General features: G+C 37.9%; 1 protein-coding gene across 1 annotated transcript in view; it reads right to left on the bottom strand.

The window, feature by feature from the left end:
• The window catches only part of LOC134534279 (protein madd-4), a 191,240-nt gene extending 164,007 nt beyond the window's left edge, over positions 1 to 27,233 (bottom strand). The window contains exons 1-2 of the mRNA XM_063373000.1: positions 27,205 to 27,233; positions 23,794 to 23,932 (exon numbers count right to left, since the gene is read on the bottom strand). Of these exons, the coding sequence (XP_063229070.1) occupies positions 23,794 to 23,932; positions 27,205 to 27,233 (168 nt within the window). The remainder of the gene's footprint in view (positions 1 to 23,793; positions 23,933 to 27,204) is intronic.
• Between the last annotated feature and the right edge of the window lie 670 nt (positions 27,234 to 27,903).

Here is a 27,903-nt window from a genome sequence, read left to right as displayed (position 1 = left end):
GCATTTGTGTAATTTTTTTATAAATAAATGTGTAAAACCTGAACTTGTGTTTGTTTTTTATTTCTACAATTTTTAGGTACCTAATAAAAATTAATTTTAATTACAGACAATATTTTGACTAATGTAGTATTCCAGTAGACCGCGGGTATATAAGCGAAGTTCAGACGAGTGGACCCTCAGTATACCTCTGGCCGCGGTGCAGTACGGATCTGCTCTTTCAGTCAATTTCGTGAGATTTAGTTACTGATCCAATGTCGACCGGGATAGACTGTTTACCGTCAGCAGCGGGGACCTCGATGACAGCAATGATGATGGAGTCGGAGATTCCGATACCAGATGCAGAGGAGACCACGACAGCGGAGAGCTCAGTGGCTGCGGTGTCGACAGTCGCGGAGATCTCGATACCGACTGCAGAGGAGACTTCAATTAATGAAGAGCGTACTTCGCATCAGTGCAAATACTGTGGCGCATCATTTACTAGCACTTCAAGCGCTCGCAGACATGAAAGAAGCAGTTGTCCGAATAATTTACTGAAACCAATACAATTTCAGTGCAATAAGTGTAATAAACTAATTTCACGCCTCGACAGCTTACATCGTCATTATATAAAATGCTCCGAGACAGTTAAGTGCAAGTATAATGAACATGGTTATTGTTTTGACTCATGTGTTGTGCCAGCTGATGAGAACATATAAGTGAGACCCTGGTGATATGAACTTTAGTCCGTCTCTGGCTGCGGTGATGAACGCATCGGGTAGTTAGACTTGAATAATAGACCAAAAACTAGCTGTTCTTGAGACCTCGATGGCGTCTTTACCAGTATCAACACCGACCTGGATCGAAGGTCTACCATCATCAGTGCAGACCACGATGACTACGTCGTCTACAGCTACACCTGCTCTCTCAGCACAGCAGGAGATTTCGTCGCGTGCAACATCTTCTGCAGAGCAGACCTCAACGGCTTCAGAAGTTAACATGTCAGCAGTGTTACAATGGTTGTCAACAGTTCCAGTGTCATTGATAAAGGAAGGAGCATCCAACGGTGTTCCATCGCCCAACTGTACGTACTGTGAGAAGATCAAAAACTTGAAATTACGTGATTATGTAATACACAATTGTAATAATAACTCTGAACGCATTAAATATCAGTGCAACAAGTGTTTAAGCAAGTTTAAACGTTATGGAAGATTAAAACGTCACCTCAGCAATTGTGATAGACTGTCTGTACATTCATCAGAATCAAGCTGTATATTTTGTAACAAAACATTTACAACTATTCGAAGTGCTAAACAACATGAAATATATCACTGTCCTTTTAATGAAGTCGATAATTCGGTTTTGTGTGAAAATTGTAGTGTACCAATATGTCGACCTGATAGACTGAATAGACATTTACGAACATGTAAAGGACTTAGTCCATACAATAAGAAGACTGTTTGAATCGAGAAATCCACAAGACTTTAGTTCTATGTCTGTGTATTATTTTTTGTACTTGTAGTAGATTAGAATGTATGTAATAAAATATTTTTAAAATAACTTGTGGTATTTTTATTTTCTCAAACCTTACACTTTTGTGGTATTTTTTAAATTAAAGTTGTTTTGTATCAGCCAGGGATCGAACCAAGGACCTTAGTCGATCTAATCAATCAGTATATAGATTACAAATTTATTTAATGAATTTTTAACTTTTTCCCGAATCTATAGCATTAAAATTACGGATTTTCAAGATGGCGGCCAAATTTCAAGATGGCGGGTGTCACAGTAATAAATGATTACTGCACTCTAGCGGGTAAGAATCAAACTAACATGGCGCCAGCGCACTCTCGCCGCCGATACAATGATGATGGTTACCAACATCGAAGACAAGATGGCGGACATGACGTCATGCTCACTGTCGATATATATGCTTTGAAAAAAGTGGTGGGGGCCAGTCTGTCAGCAGCCACCACAGGGGGAAGGATCGGTCGCCATTTTTAATTTTTTTTTGCACCCGTCGGGTTCGAACCGAGGACTCCGAGCTCCGTGTCGTAAAATTACGTTTTTTAAAAAAAATTTATTAAATTTATATTATTTAAATTTTTTTATAAATTTAAAAAAAAATTTCATTAAAATCGGATAATAAATAAAAAAAGTTAACGATGGCGGACGTAATGGAAATTGCAACGGTGACGTCATCATCCAATATGGCGGAAAACAAAATGGCGGAATGTTCGAGAAAACAAAATGACGTCATCCAAGATGGCGGATACAAGATGGCGGATCCGAAATGGCCGTCGTGATCTACTTGTCCCATTACGTTATGTCCCGTTACGTTGTGTCCCGTTACACTCATCCAAGATGGCCGCCGTGACGTCACAATCCAAGATGGCTGCCGTGACATCAGAGGTTGACGTGACGTCAGAGATGTGGCTCGGCACCAAGCACCACAGCCAGAAGCCAGTCCCAGTAGCCCCTATTATATACTACTTAGAGTTATTTATTAATCTATTTAGAAAATTATTCATAGGTAGGTAATAAGTTTTCTATTTGTCAATATTGTTATTATGGTAGATAGGAGTACAGTAAATGCCTACATTCTTATATTCCTTTATATCTCTTTCGATTTTGAGTGTTTTTGAGCCAGTCAGGGTCCTCAACATACCCCCTCCTCTAGGGACAAAGCCCCAAAATTTCGAAAATTTCAGAAATTTCGAATAACTGTTCTCTTTCGAGATGGAGTGTCCCGAGCTGTTCGAGGTCCTCAACCTCCACCGTCCGTTCTCCTCAGGGTTTAAGCCCCCAAAAATGCGAAAATTAAGAGGAAATAATAAAAAAAATTAAGTCAATATTAATTAAAATGTAAAACATAAAATTATATTTTGAAAAACTTAAAATACTCTTTAATAAATTGTTGTACTAAAACGAAAAAAACTTTAAATTTATGTAATTTGTTTAACAGTGACAAAATAAACTACAAATCTGTAAATATATATATATATGTACATTTTTTTCTTCCATAGGTCATAAACATACAAACAGCAATTCTGTATCATTTCTATATGTCTACCACACTGTCATATAGCGCTATCCACCTTGCTTTAACTCGCGGACAATGTATCACCCTGTGTTAAGCCCGGGCAACGCCGGGTACTGCAGCTAATTCGTCATAAATAGTACATGAGAAAAAATTAGACTGCTCGGTGTCTGCCATCGGTTGTTCCACGAATTATTTTCTTCATTAAACATATATGCTTAAAATTTTGAAAGTGGTTGTCATTACGTTAAGAAAACGTCAAATAAAATATTTAAGTAAGCACATTTTTAAACAAAGTTATATATTTTTTATAAATTAATTGCACCTAAAATACCTAGGAAGTAGTAAGTGAGAAAGAATACATAGTATGTAGTACAAAATAGCAATGCATTGAATAGTAAACATATTCACATTGCTCATATGATAGTACTCTAACAACAATATTTCACACACATGTTCTACTCCCCTGTAGTTTCTTTATGTTATCCACTGAGGAAATATCTCTCATAGATGGCAGCTCCTTTACTTCCTCAGTCAACTTTAATGAATTTATTAAATACATTTTAGCAGTGATTGTAGTGAAATGTCTGACACTCTACTTCGTACACAAATCTCACAGAGCGGTCTCACAGCATGTTACTTGCAAATACAGCACACCTTGGTCCATGTTGTTCATCAACTTAACTGTTTTCCGTAATCATCTCCAATATTGATGAACGATCAATAAATAACTTTTGTTTCGACCTTTCGTTCTGATCAAACTTCTTAAAGCCAACGTGTGCCTAATAATGTAACACAAATAATTTATATTACAAATCTCAATTCAGAACACTGTTTTTTTCCTTCCCCTAGACGACGCTTAAAGTCAGCATAAAATAATAAATCGGGAAAAATAAAGAAAACTTGCTTTTAAAACTTTTTTTTCAGACGAATAAGATACAAACCGCGAGGTTTTAAGGGACCCACCTGGTCAGGGGTATGTCTGTGTTGGTGAGGTGGGATGATAAGTGCTACGCTCGCTTGTGCTTCTAGCGCGGTATCGCCTCTGAGCTCAAGGCTCTGAACTGGCGCGCTGTCTTCACAACTATGAAATTTGAGCGTTGACCCGAGAAGTGAAGATAAAGGTGAAGAAATGAAGATAAAGGCGGAGAAATGAAGATAAAGGTGAAGAAATGAGGATAAAGGTGTAATTCAAGTCCCTTGAGTGCTTTCAAGAAATGGTACCGGTTGTTTTATGCCTGAAAATTACTCTGAAAACACGCCTTCTTCTAAAACCACAGTTAAAAAAACTTCATCACGAAACGAAACTACTTATTGGTCCTTAGCTTTTTCTTGAATGCTTTTCGTAAACAGACGCTACTCGTATATCTTGAGTAGTTCTGAAATATCGTGGTTTACCGTGAGCGCGGGCTCTTAAGGGGCCCGCCTCGTCAGAGGTGTATGTGTGTTAGTGAGGCAGGATGATAAGCGCGACGTTCGACAGTATTTCTAGCGCGGTACAGCCTATAAGCGCAAGGCTCTGAACTGGCGCGCAGTCTTCTCGTCGTCACAGGATAACTGTGAAATTTGAGCGGTGACCGTAACATTATATTGCGGAGAAATGAAGATAAAGGTGTAATGCAAGTCTCTTAAGTGCTTTCAAGAATCTTTACCGGTTTTATTTTTGCCTAAAAATTACTCTGAGAACATGCGTTTTAGTCATTTTAACTCTTCTAAAAATACAGTTCAAAAACTTAATCCAAAATCAAAAGTAGGTATGTACTCTTCGGCCGTCAGCGAACTCTTAAATGCTTTTCGTAAGCAGACTCCACCCGGATATCGTGAGAAGTTTTGAAATCGCGTTGCTTTACCTGAAGCTCTGCGCACCGTATGTGTGCCCGGGTAGGCGGAGCCCTTAATAGGCCACTCCAGTGTTTCAGGGGCACTACGCAACCCGCATTAACCTCATAAGTTTCAATGCTATTTTCATTTTGCTTATAACTCATTAAATAATATAGATTTCGAAATGATGCTTGCTTGATATGTAAGACAACGATGCTCTTATCAAAGCCCCTTTCTTAAAAAACGTGCATAAATTATGGTTCAAACCTAGACAATTCACTTAAGCATATTAGTAAAGATTAGAATAAAACCATAATTTATGCACATTTTTGAAGAAAGGGGCTTTGATAAGAGCATCGTTGTCTTACATATCAAGCAAGCATCATTACGAAATCTATATTAGTTAATGAGTTATAAGCAAAATGAAAATAGCATTGAACCTTATGAGGTTAACGCGGGTTGCGTAGTGCCCCTGAAACACTGGAGTGGCCTCTTAAAGGTGGCGTTCTTAAGGGCCCCGCCTCGTCAGGGGTGTATGTGTGTTAGTGAGGCGGGATGATAAGCGCGACGCTCGCTGGTGCTTCCAGCGCGGTATAGCCTCTAAGCGCAAGGCTCTGAACTGGCGCGCATTCGTCTCGTCGTCACAGGATAACTATGAAATTTGAGCGGTGACCGTAACATTATATGGCGGAGAAATGAAGATAAAGGTGTTATGCAAGCCCCTTAAGTGCTTTCAAGAATTTGTACTGATTGTTTTATGCCTAAAAATTACTCTGAAAACACGCGTTTTAGGCATTTTAACGCTTCTAAAAATACAGTTTAAAAACTTAATCCGAACTTAAAAGTACTTTTCGGGCCTCAGCGAACTCTTAAATGCTATTCGTAAACAGGCCCCACTCGGATATCTTGAGTAGTTTTGAAATCGCGTTGTTTTTCCTGAAGCTCTGCACACCGTATGTGTGCCCAGGTAGGCGGGCCCCTTAAAGGTGAACGCGGCACGGGCCCCTTCCCCCCCCCCCCCGCCCGGGGCCAGGAGGTTATGGGGTCACCCAGGTCGGCCGCTCAAGGGCCAGTGGGTGGGGGAAGAAGGTAGGGGGGGGGGAGGAGGGTCGGTCGAAGGCCACGTGAACTCGTAAAATTTTAAGGGCGGCGGGAAATAAGCGCCACTCCGCACACTTCCGCCGGATTAAACGCGGCGCGGGGCGCGCAGTTAACGGCGCAGCGCCGCAGGCTCGCCAACCCAATAAGCGCGCGGCAGGATCAGCGGGCGCCTTCCGACACCGCAATCAGCCACTGCTCGGTTTGTTAGTTCCGAGAGGAGACAAGCTTCTAGAGGCCAACTCCCCGCTTCTGACGCTTGTTTCGTTAAGGCCGTGATATACTGATATACTTCTTGTTTTTTGCACATGATTTAATAACAAATTCTTTAAATAATCATATTTATTTCTGTTTAAGAGTTTTTTTATAATAAAAATTTTTTGTTAAACTTTTTTTATGAAATTAATGAAAGCTTACATGTCACTAGTAGCATACACTGAAAGCATTGTATCGTGTGGTACACGTTTTAGATTAACACTTCGTATGTATCCATTATCTTCAAATACTTTATTTTTGTGTATCATTCATAAATAAATAAAGAATTAGGTTTTCCCAATACCCCAGGAAACCCTAGTATTACAGGTTTTGGAAAAAAACAATTTTTTATTGATTGATGATATACGGATGATATACTAAAATATGTGATATACTAAAAATAAAGTGTTTGAAAATGAAGGCTACAAACGAAAAGTTAAAACAGAACATGTTTCAGTAAATGCTAGGACCGACTCAAATAGTCACCTTTAAATTTACAAACACCATTAAAAAGGACTTGTTAAACATAAAAAGTTTTTATAAACAATTAAATATGCTTTGTATATATAATTTATTTAAAACATTTTCAAACACAAAATATTAGAAGCACAACAATTTAGGATACTAGACCCTTAATTCACGTGTTCTATTTTATACGCAACTAAGGGAATCCCTTGAAGTTTCATAAAAAATTGGCATTTATTTAAAAAAGCTTATTAATTGAAAAAGAAACAATATATTTTTATTCAGTTGTATAAAACTTATTAGCAATTAGGAAAAACAATAACGCATGCACTTTTTTAAACAAGAAAAATGGGCTCGAGTAACATACACATATTAAAAAAAAACTGTGTGAGAATATATGTTATTTCAAACAAATATATTAATCGAAAAAAAGTCTAAAAAATTCACAACAAAATGGTTAGAATAAATTAACTGCATATAAATATACAAATTGCTTTTAGTAGGGCATGGGTAAAACTCGCATAAACATGTTTATTTCTTAAAACATGTGAAGTTCGTGGATTATTAACGTTTAAATGCACATGTTTCAATAAGACACACTCATACCTATTGTAATAGGTACAGTAGCCATCCACTAAGTTCGAAATACTCGGGTAAGAAAAACCAACCAGTAAGAATACTTTGAAGGTTTTAAATTGTGTACACTGAATAAACTATCTAGAATTATAATATGACACCATTTGTTAAAATGATTTTTAAGGACCTAATTTAAATTTCAAGCCAGATGTAGCCACTGGCGATTAGGTAACGGCAAGGTGTTTTGTAGAAATTGAAATGGCAAAATCCGTATACATCCTGCCAATTTTTCTTCTCTTTGAGTGGAGATTGCATTGCTAGACTCAAATATTGGCATTAATTATTTAGTTTACAAAGTCATCTCTGGGCAGTACATGTTGTTTCTGCTGAATAATCGCAAATCACAGTAATATTTATTAAATAACCTCATTAGTGACAACGTAAATTATCTTTAGGCGTAGAGAGAAGAATAGTAAGACACCATTTTGGTTTCAACAGATTTTATGCTAAAAATGTTGTAGGTTTAATATACATGATTTTCCTTCGCGACGGCAGGGATAACACATTTAGAGATTGCCTGCCGCTATAAAAAAAATCTATGGACAGTATTATTGCAGATTTTATTAAAACTAATACAATTCCTAACGTCACTATCTTTACGATGGAACCTTTTTGTAGCTAAAAGTCACTATTAAATCTAAGAACTTCAATTAACTATACACGATGCTTTAATAAAGCCAAATATACAATATTAAATTGATAAAATATATGGGCTAAATATGTACGGCGTCTTTCCAATACTACTCCTATCCATTAAAAAATTAAATATTTTCGAAGCATAGTAACGTGTGATGTGTATGTGCGAGGATTCATTAAAATTAAATTTTCTAAAAAGAATCAACGCTTATTGAAGTTACTCAATAACATATAGTCCAAATTTTACATATTCAAAAGTTTGTTAAAATGTTATTATTAATAGTTTACTTCGAATATGTCTTATTGACGTGATTAATTAAAATACATCCAGCCGCTTTTCTTAAAAATGTTTATCGATCATGTAAAACAGTAAAATTGTGGGAAAAACATAAAATGGTTACCTTTGCAATAAAAAAAGTTTAATCGAAATATTTTACCAGAATATCAGCAACCAAATTATATCAGTCATTATACTTTAGATATTATTTAACTCCACGTTCTTATCTAATGCAAACTTGTCGGAATGTTTATTACGCAGTGATCAACATAAAACGTGTATTAGCACGTAAGATTATATATTTTTTTCTCCAGAAGTTGGTTTGAAAAAAAATGCATATTTTAGCGTGCACGCAGTAAGATGCTTCATTTCAACTCCACCGATCGTATTCGGATCGTTTACCTATCAAATAAAAACAGGAAATATTATAATTTGACAGCATTGTAATCCAGGAAAATACTTCTATTGTTCCCGTAACTTTCCTATAAGTGTACGGGGATGTAATTTTAGAGTGTTGTGTTAGCTTGAAAGTTTGTGGAAGTAGCCACGCCAGGCAGCTCCGTCCGTGGCTGGCCGCTCCGCGCAGTTGGGGTGTCCCGTGGCGCCGCGGCTGCGAGGGAGGTCAGAGGTCGCGAGATGCTAGGGCAGTGTCAGTCCAGTGCGAAGTTATGGTGTAGCCAGCGGTGCTCACTAGTTAGGTCCTTGGTGAGTTCCTTATGTACGCGGGCTGGGCGTGCTGAGACGAAAAACGGATAGGAAGGTCCCTGGAAATACCTGTATGTGTATTAATTGAAGGACACTATGACCAACTCCAAATAAAAAAAAATATATGCAGGTGACGAATCCAGCGCCCTTCATTTATCCCCAACCCCTCCCCTTCTGTCTCTACCCAACAACCCTTTTTCCTCATCCCTAGGGACCGGAAAAATTCTCGGGTTTAATGACCTGTAGGATGAACTCCATAGTTATACGTACTCTCGGTCAAATGTCACCTATCCATTGGCTGCTGTCTTGTGAGACGTCCCAACGTAGCAGCCTGTGATTCGATAAAGCGTTGGTTGGGTGTTTCTCATTGGCCCAGAGTCATCCAGGTGAGTTGTGAGCCAACAGCAGAGGCAGCACTGAGGTATAACTATTTGTATTTTAGCCTATCGCGAAATGAATTCGCGAATTGTTCCGGTCTCTACTAATCCCCATTTTTTGTAAGGTTGAACACTAGCGGTGTCAGGAATTTCGTTACGCTCTATTTCGTGTAAGAACATTACGGCCCCTTACAGAAGTTTAATTAGTCCGGTGACGTGTCATGTCATGAATGAAAGTAGTCTATGTGTCAAGGAGGAATAAATAAATTTAAAAAATTTACTATGTTTGTATTCCTTGGTGTATTTTAATTGTATGAATAAGCTTACCATTTAACTGAAGAGTAAGGCCACTGCTCAGTGTATTTGTATCCGGAGGCTTAGGGAATTGTAAACCAAATGTTATTAGTATCGGTCGACCTTATTGCCCGGGGCTGAACCACCACGCGATCGATAATCTCATTCCCCCCTTCCCCCTCCTCAACTCGGTGGTGTAATTAAGACATGCGGCACGGCAGCGAGCGAAACGCGCCAACACTTCTAGCACTGCGGGCATTTACAGGCGTGGCTCTCGTTGGCTTGTTGTCGCACTGTTAACTAACTGTCCCTGGTCTTCATCCGAGCGGACAGAATAATTCAGACTGTTTCTATTAGGACAGAGTTTTTGGACCGTTATTGTTTACATTTTTTTCGCCTTTTCAGTGTGCTACCTATCTTTGAAAAAATAGTTAACTTTCTTCATTACAGTGATGCAAAATATGTTTTAGAAACTACAAATGAACTTCAGTTTCACCATGATTTTCAGTTCAGTTTAAAATAACTATTTGTAAATGAAACCATAACAGATTAGGTTAAAGTTCTGTACAAAAAAAATGTTAAAAAAAGGTGCGGTAAAAGCATTCAATTTAGTTTGGTTCACAGAAAAAAAAAGTTGTTATGTGTCGCGCAATATACCGAAACCAGGGATCTCAAACATTATAAAACATTCATATCGTCGTGTTGATATCGTATATTAACTTTATTGACGTGACAACGTCTAATAAATCGATGAACGCCGGCTGCACGCACGAATAAGTGTCCCGTTACGCACATTGTTCCGTTACTCTGTGTCCCGTTACGCTCATTGTACGCTTGCGCCGCATCTATCTCTCTTCCACTCGATTGGAACAACCATCGATTTGACATTTTCGAGGCACATTAAACTTGAAACACTCCCATTCGTTTCCTACTTTTCCTATCATCGTCGTATCCTTAACAGAATAACACAGATTGGAAGAAGTTAAATAGCAAACATGTATAAATGTTATAGTTAAAATCATCTGTTCGTTAAAGTAATAAACATATTTGAATTAATGAGTGCAAATAAAAGTAAATTTATCAATTAAATTGTAGATTTCATTTCACTCCTTGTTTGTATCCATACAAAATAGTGACAATTCAATAAAATTGATTAAATTTTATTCATAAAAGTATGCAATCATTTCATCAATGTTTTGTTATGACGTTGTCACGTTAAACTATCGTCCGTAAACCGACTTTACAGACAACCAATTATTTAGATACGACTAGAGTCCAAGCAATACAAATGGAGAATCTATGGATCGCATTAGTAGGAAACACGGGAGTGCCCCGATAAAAAACCCACCTGCTCACTGAGACGTCCGCCACGTTTCTCACTCGACCCCGCCATTAACCGAACCAGGAGGAGAGTTATCCGACCTCTGATGACATGGCGCGCGCCCGCATTTGGTGCAGGGCTTAACTTAAATGTCCATCAGTTGTTGATTTCCCATTGGCTCACTTCTTCGCGAGTACCAAAAGATTTAAAAATGGTGCGAAAGGGGACTTCTTAAAATATAGACATAGCCACAACAACTCTATAAAGAGGGTATCAGGATACCTTTAGTAGTTATTTAATTAGCTATTTTGCTAAGGAGAGACTGACATGGCAGAATCTCATTTACTTCCAGGAAATCTTTTGAAATTTTATATGTTCCTCGGCAAGTCTAAATTTCAAAATTAAAAACATAACATTAAATAAAAAAAACTTTGGCGCACTGAGTTCATCACAGCTACATCCAAACAAAACAGATAAATAAAACACCCCTTAAAAAAACACATAATATCTGGAATTTTACGCTTGAAGTCTTAACACCGTATAGACTTTTGATTAAAAAATAACAAACCCATAAAACTTAGTGAATTTGTATACATTTCAAAAATCACGCTATTAACTTCACTCAAGTATTAATGAAAGTAAAGCAATCTTAGGGATTTTTAACAGATTAAAAAAAGTTTTATCATAGATCCTTTAAAATACCTAATTTAATATTACGTATATTTTTATTTATGTTTCCTGAAAGATGGTCAACTTTAAGGATGAAAAGTTTTATTATTCCACTGAACACTTTATTAATGTATGAATTAATGACGATACGAAGACTTTTAATACAAGCTTCATGTCTCATGAACAAATTTAAAATCTGGGAATAATTGACTTAGTTATTTGTGTTACTGATGAAGTTGTGCGATTCGTCGTGGTGATCGGATGGAGGATCACCGACAGGCGAAGCAAGACTCCTTCAGACGGAGGCGCGGGGCTGGAAACACACGTACAGTTCCGCATGCCGCCTTAAGTGCGCGGACATTCTCCCCTGCCCCCCTCCGCCCAAGGTTAGCGAAGCCAGGCCACTCGTTACCCGGCCCACTATCCCCCCCCCCCCAAGAAACACAAAGAGTCCGGCCATAAATCATTTTGTTGTAGTAAAAGGGATATTTAGGCCACCAGACTGACGTCGGGATCAATTTCTGTTCCATCATTCTCCTGGAGCGCGCACGAGTCAACATAAATCAATCCCCCTTCTCTCTCTCTCTCTCTCTTTACCGCTCAGCGAGCCTTCCACTGCTTTCTCTCCCGCTCCGAGTGAATTTCCCCCCCGCCGCGCCGCCCCAGATAGCGGAATCGGCTAGAGGAGGAAGATTACAAAAGAGGAAACAGGGATTTCAGAACCTTCACAGAACGCTGGGAGAAAAATGTGAACGAGTCTTCCAGAGTACTCGCCAGAGATGTGTAACATATAACCTCGGTAACGAACAAATTCACGTGTGTTCTCATGGTGCGAATACACTTATAATACGAAACTCGGGCCTCGGACTTTAAATTTAAACACGACGTTCTTAGAAATAATGTCGAGCGTGATGCATGTATGTACGCAAATTATGTTTTAACTACTTTTTTTTTTTTAACGAAAATCGCTCGTATCTTCCTTACCCGCAGCTGGATATCTTTTGTCGAAGCAGCTGCTACGTCGACTATCGAATCATTTGATTTGCAAAGCGAAGTGTTAAACTATATAATGAAATGCCTACGATTAACAGAGAAAAATAAAAAAAAAATAAAACTTTTTTTTTCTAAACCCAGGGTTTGAACCTGATTTTTGATAAGGAATTTTAATAAATAGGTACTGTCCATTTTGTCAAAATAAATTGAACAGTCAATACTATAAAGTACCATTTTAACTTTGTAAACTTTGGCATCCGCCCCAGATGGTAGCACCGTTGTTACACATTTTAGTCCCATGCGACTTCCGTTCAATTCACGAATTACTCCAACCAAATGCCGTATACCGAGAGCTGGGATCTTGCACATTAAATTTTCTTTTTCAAGGAAAGAGTTTCTCAATATTAAAGTAATGACTACTCTATTGATTTTTGGTTGATACCAGGTCTGTAACGCTTATGGCGTGCCGGAAGTTTTGGTGTTCCTTATTCGCAGCCATCTTCAAGGGCGATAGACAACTGAAGTCACAGTATTCATACAGCACCAATCACAGCCCAGCTGGGATTGGCACCTGGCCACGACCGGAGTATGGCCTGGCCGATAAGGTTGCATCTTGCATATGTAAATACTGTGCCAGAACACCAGGCCTTCAGTCGTCAAACGTACTTGCAGATGGCTGCAACAAGACATGCCGAAATGGGCGCACCATCAATAATTTTACAGTCGTGGCCTCAAAACAGAAATCAAAAGTAGTAAAGTACTGTTAAACAAACGTATATTTTGTCATTATATGGGCATATAACTTGAACACGTTGCAACACGATGTATATTTTTCGCCTTTGCTAAGAAACGATTTTTTATTCACATCAAAGTCGAGAAATAAACATATAATACATATTCAATATATACTCAAATAGTTAATGTTAGTTAAAAAATATAAATGCATTTATAGCAGAAATATAAATTTACATGCTGTGTTCTTAAACCAATTTTTCATACGAGTCTAAAATATTATGGCTAAATGTAGTTTCTACCACAAACCACGGATTTCGGTAAAGAATGGAGAAAGAAACAGTTGTCCACGTTGATTCCGCTGTTCTAGTATTATATACATTTTTTTAAGTTTGTTTCCTGGCAAATTTTTCATTACCAACAAAACTTTCGCTTGCCATCCACATGTTCGATTTGAAACATGTATATATATTTGGTGACGAACTACCACGATAGAAATTTACATGCGTGCCTTACCCGGGACTTGAACCCGTAACCCCTCACACCATAGCCGGCGTGCTTCCAACTGCGCCACGTAAGTAGGCTTCTGCTAAATCAGCGTCTGCCAAAGAATATGAGCGCGCTGAAAAAAACAAAATAGAGAATGTGGACGCAATATACATAATGCAACAAGAATTAGTTGGAAGTTTAATTGAACCCGATGACGCCTAGCCGGATAAAATAAATATTTTCATGCCCACGGAAATTCATTTCAACGAAGTTCAAAGGTGTTTGTCTTGTTGCAGGTCTTTATTTTTCATATACGTTCCCCACGGTTCAAGTTGTCACTTTTAAAGCGCCTGAACTTTCACGAAATAAAAAAAAGAAGTATGCATCCCATACTTTTTTGCATGAATGACTGACAAATTTGAACATTTTTACGATTCTGTGCATTATAGATAAGGAGAATTAAATAAAATATAATAGTGGAACCTTTTAGGTTTAAACTTAATTTTACAGGATACTATGTCATAATTGTTTAATTTCTTTCAGCAAAAATTTTTTTTAGCTAGCCTTTTAAAATTATCGGAAATGTTATGATTGATTATATTGGATTAAATAAAATAAAAAAAATTAAAAACCACAAAGTAGCAAGCTTTAACTCAAATAATTCTTAAGTTTATTATTTCATTTGGTTCTTCTTATCCTTACTGCAGAAAAAGTTTAGAATTCAGCATGGATATCCAACTATTCAAAAAAGTATGCACTAAATATTTATTTAGTTTTTTTTAAGCTCGGCCACTAAAATGGTTTACAAGTGTGGCCATGTCAAACGTAAAAACATAAAATAATGAATGGAACGAGATCTGGAAGGCGACTTTTTTCATCTCCGGGATAAAACTTTTTATGTATTTTTTCTGCGAGTTTGTAGGATACACGAGGAATCACGCTTTATGTTCTGCGTTTGGCAAAAATTCATGAGTACTAAAGGGACCCTCTCATTGGTATAGAAACGCGAAGCCATTCGATGGTAGGCCCGTCGAGTTGTGCTGTAGAAAAGGAAAAAAAAAAAATGTTTTGGAAGGACGAATCTTTAACTGAGAAAAAATAACACTCGAAACTATTTTATTTGCGAGTAGTGTTTTTATGATCGATGCAAAATCAGCTCTACTAAAAAATAAACTACCAGTAATGTTTCAGTAACAGATGTTCTAGAAACACTGAAGGTTCATAAAAGAAAATACCGATATCAAAATTTTTCTCCTCAATTGTTTTGTCAAGCTCAAAGCGAAACACAAACACACACCCACAGAGAAAGAGACAGAGAAACAATCTAGTAAATTATGTGTTATCAGTCAAGTACGTTTACAAAAAGATCGATAACTGAATTTTCAGAGAGGCTATAATTTCATGGCCATTTTTCTGTGTTGTAACGGTAAAAAAATATATATATTTTGCTGCACATGATTTATTGGTATTATCACATAATTTCTAAAAATGAAAAAAAGAGAAAACATTTAAAAAATATAAACTAAAATTGTAATATGATGTTTGGATGCAGTTAATTAATGATTCCTCATCTGCGTTGGAAATAGTGGGTATTAGAAACGAAATATGTTATGGTTCTGTCGATACCTTTTTATTTGAACGTCTTGATAAAATAACTGAAAATGCAAACGTTACCCTTATTCTAACTTTATGTTTGAAACACTGTTTAGCTTCTCCAATAAAAGATAAAAAATAATTGAAAATCGGGGGGAGGAAATTATTTTAATTTGTGGAAAAAAACACTTCACCCTAATCATTGATAGACACACGTAAACAGACTTAAGAGTAAATAGTATTTTTGAGAATTTTTTTTATAAAAAAATTGTTTTTTCATAATTTGGTTGGTTGCTGAAAACGTGCTGTGGAGAAAAAAAAAATTACAAATTCTCTAATAAAAATTGTAACATATTTGAATTTAATGAAGAAGGGTTTATCTTTAAACTTGAGATTAATAATGAATCGCATTATTAAATTCCGCTTAAGTAGCAAATATGTATTATCAATAATATCTAATGCAAGTATGGAACAACATAGTTATATCATATATTGTAATATAAATTGATCGCTGTGATAAAACGGTACCGTTGTATCGCATGGAGTTAATGTAAATATAAATCTCATTGTTAGACCCACGATTCTTTCGACTCCAAACACATATACATCTGCTTCAGTTGATCGTACTCGAATATTTTTTTTTTGTAAATGGAAAAAAAAAATATTCTTGTGAAATTACAGAAATTTGTACACTTACATTAACACAACCGTATCAATACAAAATAGTGTTCACAGTTATACTGGGTTCGGATTCTTACCCGAGCATTTATTCTGTGTGTTGTCCCAGTATTTCCACTTAGTTAAAGTTATTTGTAAACCATTCCCTGAATATCTTTCCAGTATTAAATGCGAACATAATAAGCGTGATAAAACAAAATAAAGTCAAATTTTTTGAATTTTCGATTATCTGTTCTATGGTATAAAAAATGCTTGAGTGAAACATCAATAATTATTAAAATATGAAATTATGAGCCAAATGTGGTATGAAATAGTATTATCTCGAGAAAAAATAAACCTATTTCATACATGCAAAAATAACTATAACCATATGTTGTACAACATCTTCTTGTAGTATTACGAACCATTTCTTGGCAACTGATTTCCACAGGAATCTATTGTAAAAGTACAGATGATAGTTTTTCTTCCATGTAGAGTGCTCTCGACACGACCCTGAACCAGAACAGACAGAATGAATGGTTACCCAAACACGTGTAGACCCGCCGAAGCTAGAGTACAATATGGAAGCTGAGTCCAGCCTGGAGTACAACGAGTCCGCGAAGTAATCACTCGCAACGCCAATTTTTTTTTGTAGCGGAACCTGATAGTGTGAAAGTTACGCCAATTCTCTTTTTCTACCTGCCGGCCGCGCGCGTGAGAAACATCACCCCCCCACCACCCCTGCGAGATATACACAAGAGAGGAGGAGGAACGCTAACTTTAATTAGCATCTGGTCTCCCCCCTCTCTTCCGAGGGAAAGAGTTGCGGGTGGAGGGAAGAGCGCTGTACCTACTGCAACCCTCGCCGGCGAGTGTGACGCGGCCTCCCCCCCCCCCCCCCTCATTCCGGCGAAAGGGCCAAGGCGTGGAATGCTGCGGGTGACCGGTGAGAGATGATAATTACCAGACTGCGGCACGGAGGGAAAGAGACACAGAAGGTGTGAGGGAAACGGCGGCAAAGGGAGACGGGTTAGGTACAACCACACAATCCGAACTGAGAACTGCAATCGTGAGACAAAAGGCTCTCGCTGTCCGGACAAACGTTTGCCCACCCCTTCTCCGCAAGCCGGGAGTTGGCGGAATGTTTGCCTGGTTTGTTCGAAGGAAGGGGGGCGTGCAGGGAGCAAAGGGAAAACCGAGAGAGCCGCGATCCAGGAGGTTGAAACGAAAACTCCGGTAATTAGAGGTTCGCGTTCCGCGGCGCGGAAAGACGCTGCGGGTTCGAATCCACTCAAAGTCGTCGTACACAAGAGATCTTCCACATGTAAATGTCTCTAACGCCGAATTAACAGTTTTATGGTCGGCCCCTAACTTCTTGGATTTATTCACTCGCCGAAATTGTTATGAACAAAGAAAAAAAAAATGTTAATCTGCAGTAAACTGCTAATGTTATCTTCGTCGTTCTTCGGTTATCTCCGCGTTCGTGCGTTTTTTTTTTCAGCTCCGAGTGTTTCTTCCCCTGTCCTTTTTCACCCTTTTCCTTGCCCCTCTGCTGTTCGCTCCCTTTCTTATTGTCCCGTTTTGTGCAAGCGCCCCTCTCCCGTTTCTAGGTACTAGTATATGTATGCGGATTTATACCCTTCAATGTTTATATAAGCCCTGGTTTGATATAAATTCAATCTTACACCTTTAGTCTCTTCGAGCAGTCACAACTTGTGTTCGTGTAGGTGCCACGAATAAGGTCATGGGCGTGTAAGTATTATTCCTTGGAGTTGTGTTTGTAGATTTATTGTATTGGCACGAAACAAGTAACTCTCACTGAAACTCTTTTTCGCCTTGCCACGTTATAAGTGTGCGTTTGTAAAATACTACCCATGATTCGATACAGTTTCGATATGCTTAAGTGCTGTCGTCAAAATATTTAACTTTAATATAAATGTGTCTGTATCGATGTATAATGTTTGCATGTGACAATACTGCATTATTAGGTCACGTAACTTACTGTCCATGTGAATTTACGTGACATAATATATTCGTGTTGGAGTAATTTTATCGAACACATGAGACCAGTGATTGTAATTGTTTTCACTTGATTACAAAATTGTACCAGTTTGAATATATTGTTGTTATGAATAAATATGATGTCTTGAATTGCATATTCTTCTTTAAACAGGAATTCATAGCTTACAGTGGTGCTTCTACTATAAGGGGCGAAACGTCCGCTCTTGGGTAATTTCTTTTGTGTTATTTTTCTTATTTCTGTTTATCTCCTCAGCGAGTTGAAGCCTACTCTGACGGAGATATGGTAACAATACTGTACGGTCACTGCATGCTTAAAATCTGAAGTGTCCACGAAACAAATGATAATCAAACAGTCGCTTCTCAACTTTGATTTGTTACATCAACAATTGTCTTGTTATCACACTATATATGAAAGGGTGAATAGTTACGACTTATATTGCAAAACAGTTTCCTTTATTATTTATTTGTTTAGTGTGATGTTTGCATTTGCATTTGATAGATAAATTACTTTAATTAAAAAATCTACAAAGACGTAATTGCTAGCTGTAATAGAGTACATAGTTGTGTTAACGTTTCTGAGGTAATACGTCGATGTTCCATGAAGCACGGTAAATGGTGCTTGAGGGTCTGGAATTTTTCATTTCTGGCGTCGTTTTCATTTATTGTATCGTAACTACTTACTACTTAACACTGTTACGTATGCACGTCTTTAAACCATCAGAAAACTTTCTTTAAATGGTCCATGCAATGGAGAATTTTGATTTCATTAAATTCTCTGGACAAACGCTATATTGCAGTTTTCAAATGTCTGTCATAGAAATAAAATTCAAGAATGTAAAGTAACAAAAAAAATTGAAATCTTAAACCCACAATAAACAAACATAAACCATCTGATGTCAAACAGATGGACCCAACGATGAAACATTTACAGGTATTACGAACACATACAAAATTTAAATATCAGACAGCACAATAATTCCGTGGAAGTAATTTAGTAATGAAAATTTAACTGCACAAACGAGTACAGCGGGCTATCAATTACGAAACAGTTTCAACAAGAACAGTAAATGCAGACCGACATTAAACCTGGATAATGTAAAAAAAAAAAAAAAACTAACACTACGATAAAAATATACCGAAAAATGTTGAAATGTTGGCTATAAACGTCTGCAAGAGCAATTAAGTGCGTGAAAAGTTGGATACACTGAGACCCCATTCCGGTAGATTTTAGTGCTCAGAGGACAAATAATTATGAGTTAGGTAGTTAATGATTCTGGCATTAGGTAGTTATCAGTTTTCATACAGAATCTGCAATTCATCAACCTTGATATGGAAGACTGGTGGCCATTTCTCTTAATTGTGCTCTTCACCTTATTAACCTGTCTGCAGATATAAATACAACTCACATATTTCTTGAACGAGATCTCCACAATATACATTAAGAACAGCAAAGAAAGAATATAATTAATTTTTTTCCTTTGTAAAACATCTTAATATAGTAGCCTACTAGGCTACGGAACACTCAAATTGCACAATCTTTATTCACTTGCACCAGTCTGCGTAACAATCGCCATACTTGGAACAGCAGATTGATGAAGACAGATACTACAACTAAAGAGCTCCTGGTCCTCGAATATATTTCGTGCATTTGGGGTTGTTCTGGTGAAGATAATATATATATATAAGATACATGCAAAAAAGAACGCTTGAAATATTACTTCTGGTTGACAGCTGATCTCTTCCGCATCTTTCCCCACCCGCGCGGAATTTTGCACCGTGGGAGCCGTGTGGGAAGTGGTGGGAGTTGGAACAAGTAGCGGGTGGGTAGGGGAAGGGTGGGCAGAAAGAATGCGATCAATTAACCAGGGCCTTGATGAATGAAGCCTGCCGGCTGCGCATTGTTGTCGCTGAATGGTTGGCGGAGGGTGAGAATTGGGGGGGGGGGGAGGTATTGTTGTATGTTAAAAAGGACAGCAGTTAGAAAGAAAGGGGAAAAAAAAAGGGAGGGGAGGGGGTGGTTTTTGGCGAAAGCAGGTCAAAGCATTCCTCGGTTATGGCCACCGCGCGCGCCTGATGGAGATGGATGCCTCGAAGGTGACGCGTTTGCGCGGGGAAGAGTGACGTCTGCAAGACGCCGAGAGAAACAAGACTCATCAATCAGGATCGCTCCGTGGTTGGCGGAAGGGGAAATGAGCCGAGAGAGAAAGAGAGAGAGATAAAAAACTGCATGCCGCACCGGTTATTAACATCACAAAGAGCCGTTCCCGGAAGGGATGGCGGGGAGGTATGGCGAATACCAACAAAAGAACGCAGCATCCCAACAATCACCTTTCCCCCGCCATTGTGCCAGACCGCCCGCGGGTTTTGTGGGCCGGTAACCGGTTCTCTCGTCGGCTGGCCCGCTATTCGTACGGATTTTTTTTTCCTGCAATACTTTCATTCAGACACAAATTGCATTTAACAATCTCCCACACATGGCAGTAGTTCACTGTCGAAGTTAATAACCCAGGAGTGATTCATCGAAGGTTGTCAAATACCACAAAACAAACAAAAAAACAAACAAAACAAACAGATATACAGAAACGTCAAGTTAGACGTTCCCAACTGACCATCAAAACATTTACTTTCACTCCTTTCTTGAATTCACGGCTGCATTAATTAAACTTCATATTGATGCACTTACTATGGAGTCGACAGGACTTCACAAATTTTTGATGTGTAACTTCTTAGCTCTCGGTATTCGGTATTTGGTAGGAGCAGTTTCGTGAATGGAACGGGAATCGCATTGAACGGAAATGTGTAAGAAGGGTGCTGTCATCTGCAGCAGATGGCCGAATCAAAGTTCCTAAGCCCAAGGAAAACTTTATAGTATTAACGGTTTAAAGAATTTAAAAAAAAAACTCCTGTATTATAATAAAATTCTTTGCCGAAAATCAGGTACAAACCCGGGATTTCGTATTTTAACAAGTTTGTTTTTCGCTTTCATGATAACCGTTTCATTTAAAATTTCTGTTTGAAAATGAAATTATTCGATACGTTATTTTACCGACGAGTGCGAAAACTACGTGTGATTCACGTCCAGAAATTTAGTTTAAAACACATTTTGCGTATATTCATTATTTTAAAGAATTCTACGCTAAATTTCGTGTCCGAGTTTCGTATAAGAGTATTTGAAAACTTAGAACACTTGTATTTGCTCATTACCGGTGTTGGCTGTTTCACATCTCTGGCGAGTACTGAAATACTAGCTCACATATTTTTGTGCTGTGGCGATGTTTTAAAAGTGTAGTTTTGAAAATAACTTACTTAATAAGGGACACATTTATCGAGGAGTGCAAATAAAATCTATGTCAGTTCCGTTCATGGCAACAGATAAGATCTAAAATCTCCACACAATCAACTATAATGAATGTTCACGTTTTTTATTTTTTAAGATCCTTGTGTCAGCATTTACCTTATTTGAGGTAATACGGAGATTTCAACCCACGCAAGGTAACGATAAACTAGAGTATTATCAATCAAAGCATATTCATGAGGCTTCTTTGTTGCGCACTGCGTGTGTCAATCATATTTACTAACTGTTATGTCGGAAACCAAAACTGGAGGGATGCCCAATAGGATTTTTCTAATTACTATACACTTTTGCGTATATTTCATTATGATACATAATAAACCACTCGACCGCTCTTTCTTCAAGTTGTTGAAGCATTTCTTAAAAGAAGAGGTCAGCCAGTGGACCATTTATCGACTTTATGGTGGATTTATTTTACGCAGTTTTCTACATGCTGGTCAATAAATATGAAAAGTTTACTGTAATAAAACTAGGGTGCGCAAGGGGACGAGATATTCTATACATTTAAAAATGGGCCAATTTTGTAAGCCATGACAGAGTTTAATGGTAGTTCTGGTTGCAAATAAGCCGTTTCAGTTCTGGGGCCACGAATTTGGTAGGTACTGCGCAGCTTGCATTCATCACATTTAGTTTTATAACAAATGTGGCCCAGAGAACGTGTTATTGAAGAGAAGTAAGTATTAGTTTTGGAACCTATAAGAGCCTGACTGTATAATAAATAGTCGGGATGCTTTCAATTAATCGCAAAAAACACTAGAAACAAATACAAGACCGCTTCATAATTTTTATACAACAAAACAAAAGATCTGTGCAGAGTTAATATTGTTTTTATAAATTATCGATACAAACATTGGGAATGTAAAAAAATCTTTACTTTTATTCAACGTAAATATTTTTTTTATTGAGTTTTAAATTTATTGCAAAAATATACCTCCAGAGTTTTAAATTTGCTGTTCGGAATTAAACATTATTATAACCAGATGAAAAAATTAAGTTATTTAACTATTAAATTAAAAAAATATATATTTTAGTGCTACTCTATGCCACCAGGTAGTCAACCGCTCGCCTGTGTTGCTAGCGTAGCGCTGTCCGGTATTGGTTTATAGTGTACTTGGTATCCGTACCCGGCGGTTGTACGGCTGCGCGGGACAGGGCAAGTGGTCTTTCGTCTGATTGGCCAAACCACGCTCAAGATCTCGCACTGATGGGAACAGCTGGTAATTGGCAGTAGACCGAAAATTATTTGATTGACAGTCATTTCGTCTAAAGTAATTAAACCGACACAGCCAGTAAACTGAAAATCGTACTGACAGTCTGAAAACTTAATTCGCTGGGAAAATGTCCTGACTCACGAATTAAACCGAAATATCTTCTGAACGACAATCGTTTCTCCTACTTTCCGGGCTACTGCACTGTTACTGTAAATGAACGGTTTTTTTCAACGAAGAATCAACCTGAAATAAAATAAGTTTCTTCGTACTCTCACATAACTGGATGCTCGTAGAAACTACGCCTTATTCCGACTGAGTTGAGTGTTTCGTTGTAAACATAACATAAGGTTTAGTATTTTCAACAAGATACTAAATATATTGATAATGATTGATAAGATAACGATTGTTTATTCATGTTAAAAAATAATTTAACCCAGTACCGTAAATATTCGAGGATAAATCATAAATCTACGAAGATCCCTGGATAATTTGTAAACAGTGTTCTTAGCAAAGATAAAAGTGGAAATATATTTGACAGATTATTCCGACCTTACGGCCGGCGTTCTCACGTTCCCCTCCCACATATGCGCCCTAATAGGGTAGGGTGTGAGAGTAACATCCCAGTTCGCTTTTATAAACATTCCAGAGCTTTTGAGAAAACAGAACTGTGAGAAATCGCTCCCCTATTGTTGATCGGCAGAGTATTAGATTTTCGGCACCGACCACCACAGAGAAAAAAGGCTTGTTTGAATATAAATAAAATATTTGTTTGTATATGGCGAAACAAATATTTACTTGTTGGAACAAATATTTTTTTTAGTTTAACCAAACTCGGTAAGTAAACAAAAAAATAATGTTACAACTAACCAAATATACATTTGAGTTGACAAAATCATTTTGTCGGGTGAACAGAATCTTTCCTACTACAAAAATAATTGTTTGAATTAACAAAATATATTAATTTCGCCATATATAAACAAATATTTTGTCGAGACGAACAATCCTTTCTCTCAGAGGGCAGCGTGACTGCTACCGGTCCAGTTCCGAGCGCACACGCCACGGTGACTTGTGGCGTGCACCACAACACGTCCCGCCATGTGCGGCGGCGTGCTTGGAGACTTGAACGAAGGGGTAGGCGGCGTGCTTGGAGACTTGAACGCTGAGGTGGACGACTAACCTGCATGTTGCAGATCTTGTAGCGCACGGCCTCGCCGCGGCAGCCGGCGGGCGAGCGGCAGCGGCGCAGCTGGGACGAGGCGCCGCCGTCGCAGCTGCGGGAGCACGTGCTCCAGGCGGACCACGGCGACCAGCCCGTGCTCAGCCGCGAGCCCAGGCCGCGCCTCTCCGCCGGCGGTTGCTGCAACAACACGTGCCAGCAGCAGGGGCGAAGCCAGGGGGGTTTTTAGGGGTTCAAACACCCCCCCCCCCTTAGCACCAAATCTTTAATTAATTTCTTATTCATCACTCAAACAAATTTCATATTAAAATTAATAAAATTTTTACCATTACAATATTTAAATTTTAAGTACCAAAAACTGCTAAAATAGCACTATTTTACACCTTAAAATCCAAATTTTCCCGGGGAGGACTCCCGGACCCCCCGCTTTAATAAGGGGGGGGGGGCACGCTTCTTAACACCCCCCATACACAAATCCTGGCTACGCCACTGCCCAGCAGTGACATCTGTCATCTGTGTCTGGAAGGTTGGCAGCGACAGTGGTACCGTCCCCACCAAGGGAGTTTGCACATCTTTTGTTATCCTTCAACCCATATTCCCCTTCCTTTCCCCCGACCTTTTGAGCTGACGTTTCGAACAAACGTTCTCGACCACTACTTTCAGAAGATATATTACTAGGGGCAGGCATTTTTTTCGCGAAAACATCTGAACACTTATTAGACTGCAAAAAGTTATACCCGCACCTGTGGTTTCTTCCTTGTGATTGGTGGGCCTTCTACGAGAGAAATCGTTGCCTTATTTGACCGAGCCACTCAGGACGCGTTTGCTACCGCACTGAATCACTGTGATTGGTGTTGTTACAATCGATATGTACCTGGGAGAAACTCACCCAATCACGAAATACAGACGATGCTATAGTGTTTAAAACTTTCATCTAGTCTCGAAATCTTTTCGCGAAATCTGCAGGCCCCTATATATTACTTAAAAATTCTAATAATAGTCATATCAAAGGATTTCAAGCGATTTTTTTAAAAATTGTTTGTATAAAATGTTAATTTTAATTCGCGAATATTAAAATTAAACATTATTTGGGTTAGAATAGGCCTGCGTGTATTAATTAAAAAAAATGAAATGGTTATGAAACCCTGGAAAGTTTTAAAAATTATCAGATCTATGAGTACTAATTTCATTTAAGAGTTTTTTTTTATAAAATAATGTTTATTGTTTCAAATATATTTCAAATGTTAGATGTAAATTTATATACCTAGTCAAAACTATCCTTTAAATTTTTTTCAACAGCAATGTTATAAATTTTAAAATATGCAATGGTTTAGAAAATTCAAAAGGTGTAGAATTTTAAGTTCAGATAGTGTTTGCCCTACGCCCATCTCGCGATCACCTGAGATCACTTCGTGCTTGGCCACCAGCCAAACATGTCCGAGCAGAACTTGGAAATATTTGCTGCTCCGCGAGTACGCTCACTTTGTCTGTCTGTGACAGTGTTTTTTTTGCTCGGTTTTTGATGTGTAACATCTTAGCTCTCGGTATACGGCATTTAGTAGGAGTAATTTAGTGAATTAAATGGAATCCGCATGGAAAGAAAATTTTTAACCCCAGTGCTACCGCAGAGCCGAAAGAAAAACTTTATGATATTAAAGGTTGAATGGATTTTAACAAGATGAGTAGTACCTATTATAAAAATATCATTGTCGAAAATCAAGTGCGTAGCGGTTTCAATATAAAGTTTAAAGTTTCAGTCTGCTGATGAATCGATTCAACAGTCGACATATCTGTTCCGGCAGCGAGTTCTAGTGGTATTTACGGAAACTACGTGTGATTCGCGTGAAGAAAATTTGTTGAAAACACAATTCGGTATCTTTGTTACACACGGCATTGTTTTAAAGAATCCTGACACAACAGTAACTGTTTTATTGTCAGATGGGGTAAACATTTCATACTTGTTGGATTCTTCTCGAAAACCTAATTTTTAAATTTTACCTCCCAATTATGTATAAATAACTACAGATAAGGAACTAATAAACTGTATCAAGTAGACAATGTTTCTGAACGGATAAAAATCTTATTTTTGTGTTCTTAAGAGAGCAAGGATTATTAGTTCGCTGATTACTTACGCTCCAGGTTAGATTTAAGTTATACAATAATAAATCCTTTTTAAAAAGCTCATTGGTCAATAAAAAGGTCACATCCTTTGGCGGGCTGCAACGTGAGTTGTCCACTCATCAACGTGGAGTATATGTGTTTCAAGTCGGCTGTGCTACCCGACGAATCCGGGAAATAATCGCGGCTCTGCACAGAAAAACAATTTCTGTACTTACAAAAGTTTCCTTTGGACACCATTTGCCAAAAAATAGTTTGTAATACTGCAAGAATCATATTGTAACTCTGTAAAACACATCACTATGGTTATTTTTGCATATATGAAATAGAAGTGTCTTCGAGATAACACTGGGTGTTTCTTACAAAAATTGGCGCATAATTTTATAATATATTTGACGTTTCATTCAAACATTTGTTTTAAACCACGGAAAAGATAACAGATTATTTAACAATTTGAATTTATTTTATTGTATCATTCTTATTATTTTTTTTTTTGCAGTTTATACTGGAAAGCTACTCAGGGAAAGGTTTACAAATAACTTTAACCATTGGTGGCAATGTAACAACAAAAATCATTACTCGAACACGATGTTATAGTGATACAGTTGTGCATGTTTCGTAATCAAGTCGCAATATGACGCTTTCAGGCCGCTTCAATGGCTTGCGCTTACTTATACACGAACTATATCAAATTAATTTGCTACAGAATTGTAGGTCTAAAAAAGGCCTTTCGAACAGTCCGCGATATCACGCGTCCATCTTGTAAGGGCGACTCACACTAACCATTTTATCTTTCATAATTGGTTCAAAGAGAATGAGTTTTTTTGCGTTATAGTATTAATCATTATCCAATTAAATACGTTTGTTACATAAGCATTTACTTTAGATCAAAACTGACCTATGCACCATAGGTATCGTATGCGATCCACCAAACCGTGTTTTTTAAACGCGATATTATTTATTTTGGAATGAAACTACACATTGTTAAAATACAAATATCTGTAATTTTGCATGAATGTTTCTGGCCCATTTGCAAAAAAGTGTACCAAACCGTAATCGATATGTGCGGATGGACGCTGACCAATGACGCTCCAGCCACAGCCGCTACGCCACACGCATCGCAACCAACGGCGCCATTGTTCCCTGCCGCAGTCGGCGCGGCGGTAATTGCCTGTCAGCCGCCAGCGGTGTTGACACTCGACCGGAAGGTATATGTTTGCGTCTGTCCTCTCTGCGCAGTTCGTTTGCGATTCCCGCCTCTGGAAGGCATGTTATTAGCCCCGTGTGCAACGCCAGGACTGAGAATGAACAGTGGTTGTCATCAGTAGGGCGTTTCTCTCATAACTTAGAAACACAACTGAAGAACACATAACTTAGAAATACATAATTTAGAAATACACAATTTAGAAACACGTAATGTAGAAATTACATTGCATAAAAATACAGAACATAGAAACAAAATATAGAATTGTCTAAGTTATGGCTGTTCTAATTTGCTTTTCTTAGTTTTTAAGATTCTAAGACATGTAGTTCGGTGTTGTGTGTTCATAGGTAACATGTTTATAAGTTACGTGTTTCTAAATAACAAACGTTCTAATTCGTTTGTTTCTAAGTTATGATAGTTCTAAGTCATGAGTGTAGAAGTTACGGCGTTTCTAAATATTGTGTGGTGTGGCGTTATGTGTTTCTAAGTTATGATCGATCTAAATTTTGACTGTTATAATTTATGTAGATTTTTTTGAGAATTATAAATTATGACTGTTATAATTGTGCGTTTCTAAGTTGTCTGTGGATCCCATTAGTAGGGTAAGGCATCTTTCCCGAGAAAAAAAATTGAGATAGTCTGTGTCGGGACACGGCCGCAAGTTTTTAACGTTATCTAATATGTCGTGTAAATGAGAAGTTCAAAAATACGTTAGTTCTAACCAACTGTTTATAAAAGGGCTTATCATTGGACCTCAAATCATTATCTGTAATGCCTTTACTCGTAAA

Source organism: Bacillus rossius, chromosome 1 (assembly GCF_032445375.1).
Source record: "Bacillus rossius redtenbacheri isolate Brsri chromosome 1, Brsri_v3, whole genome shotgun sequence".
NCBI classification, from domain to species: Eukaryota; Metazoa; Arthropoda; class Insecta; order Phasmatodea; family Bacillidae; genus Bacillus; species Bacillus rossius.
The sequence above is the reverse complement of the archived record's forward strand: the minus strand, read 5'-3'. Positions and strand labels throughout refer to the sequence as shown.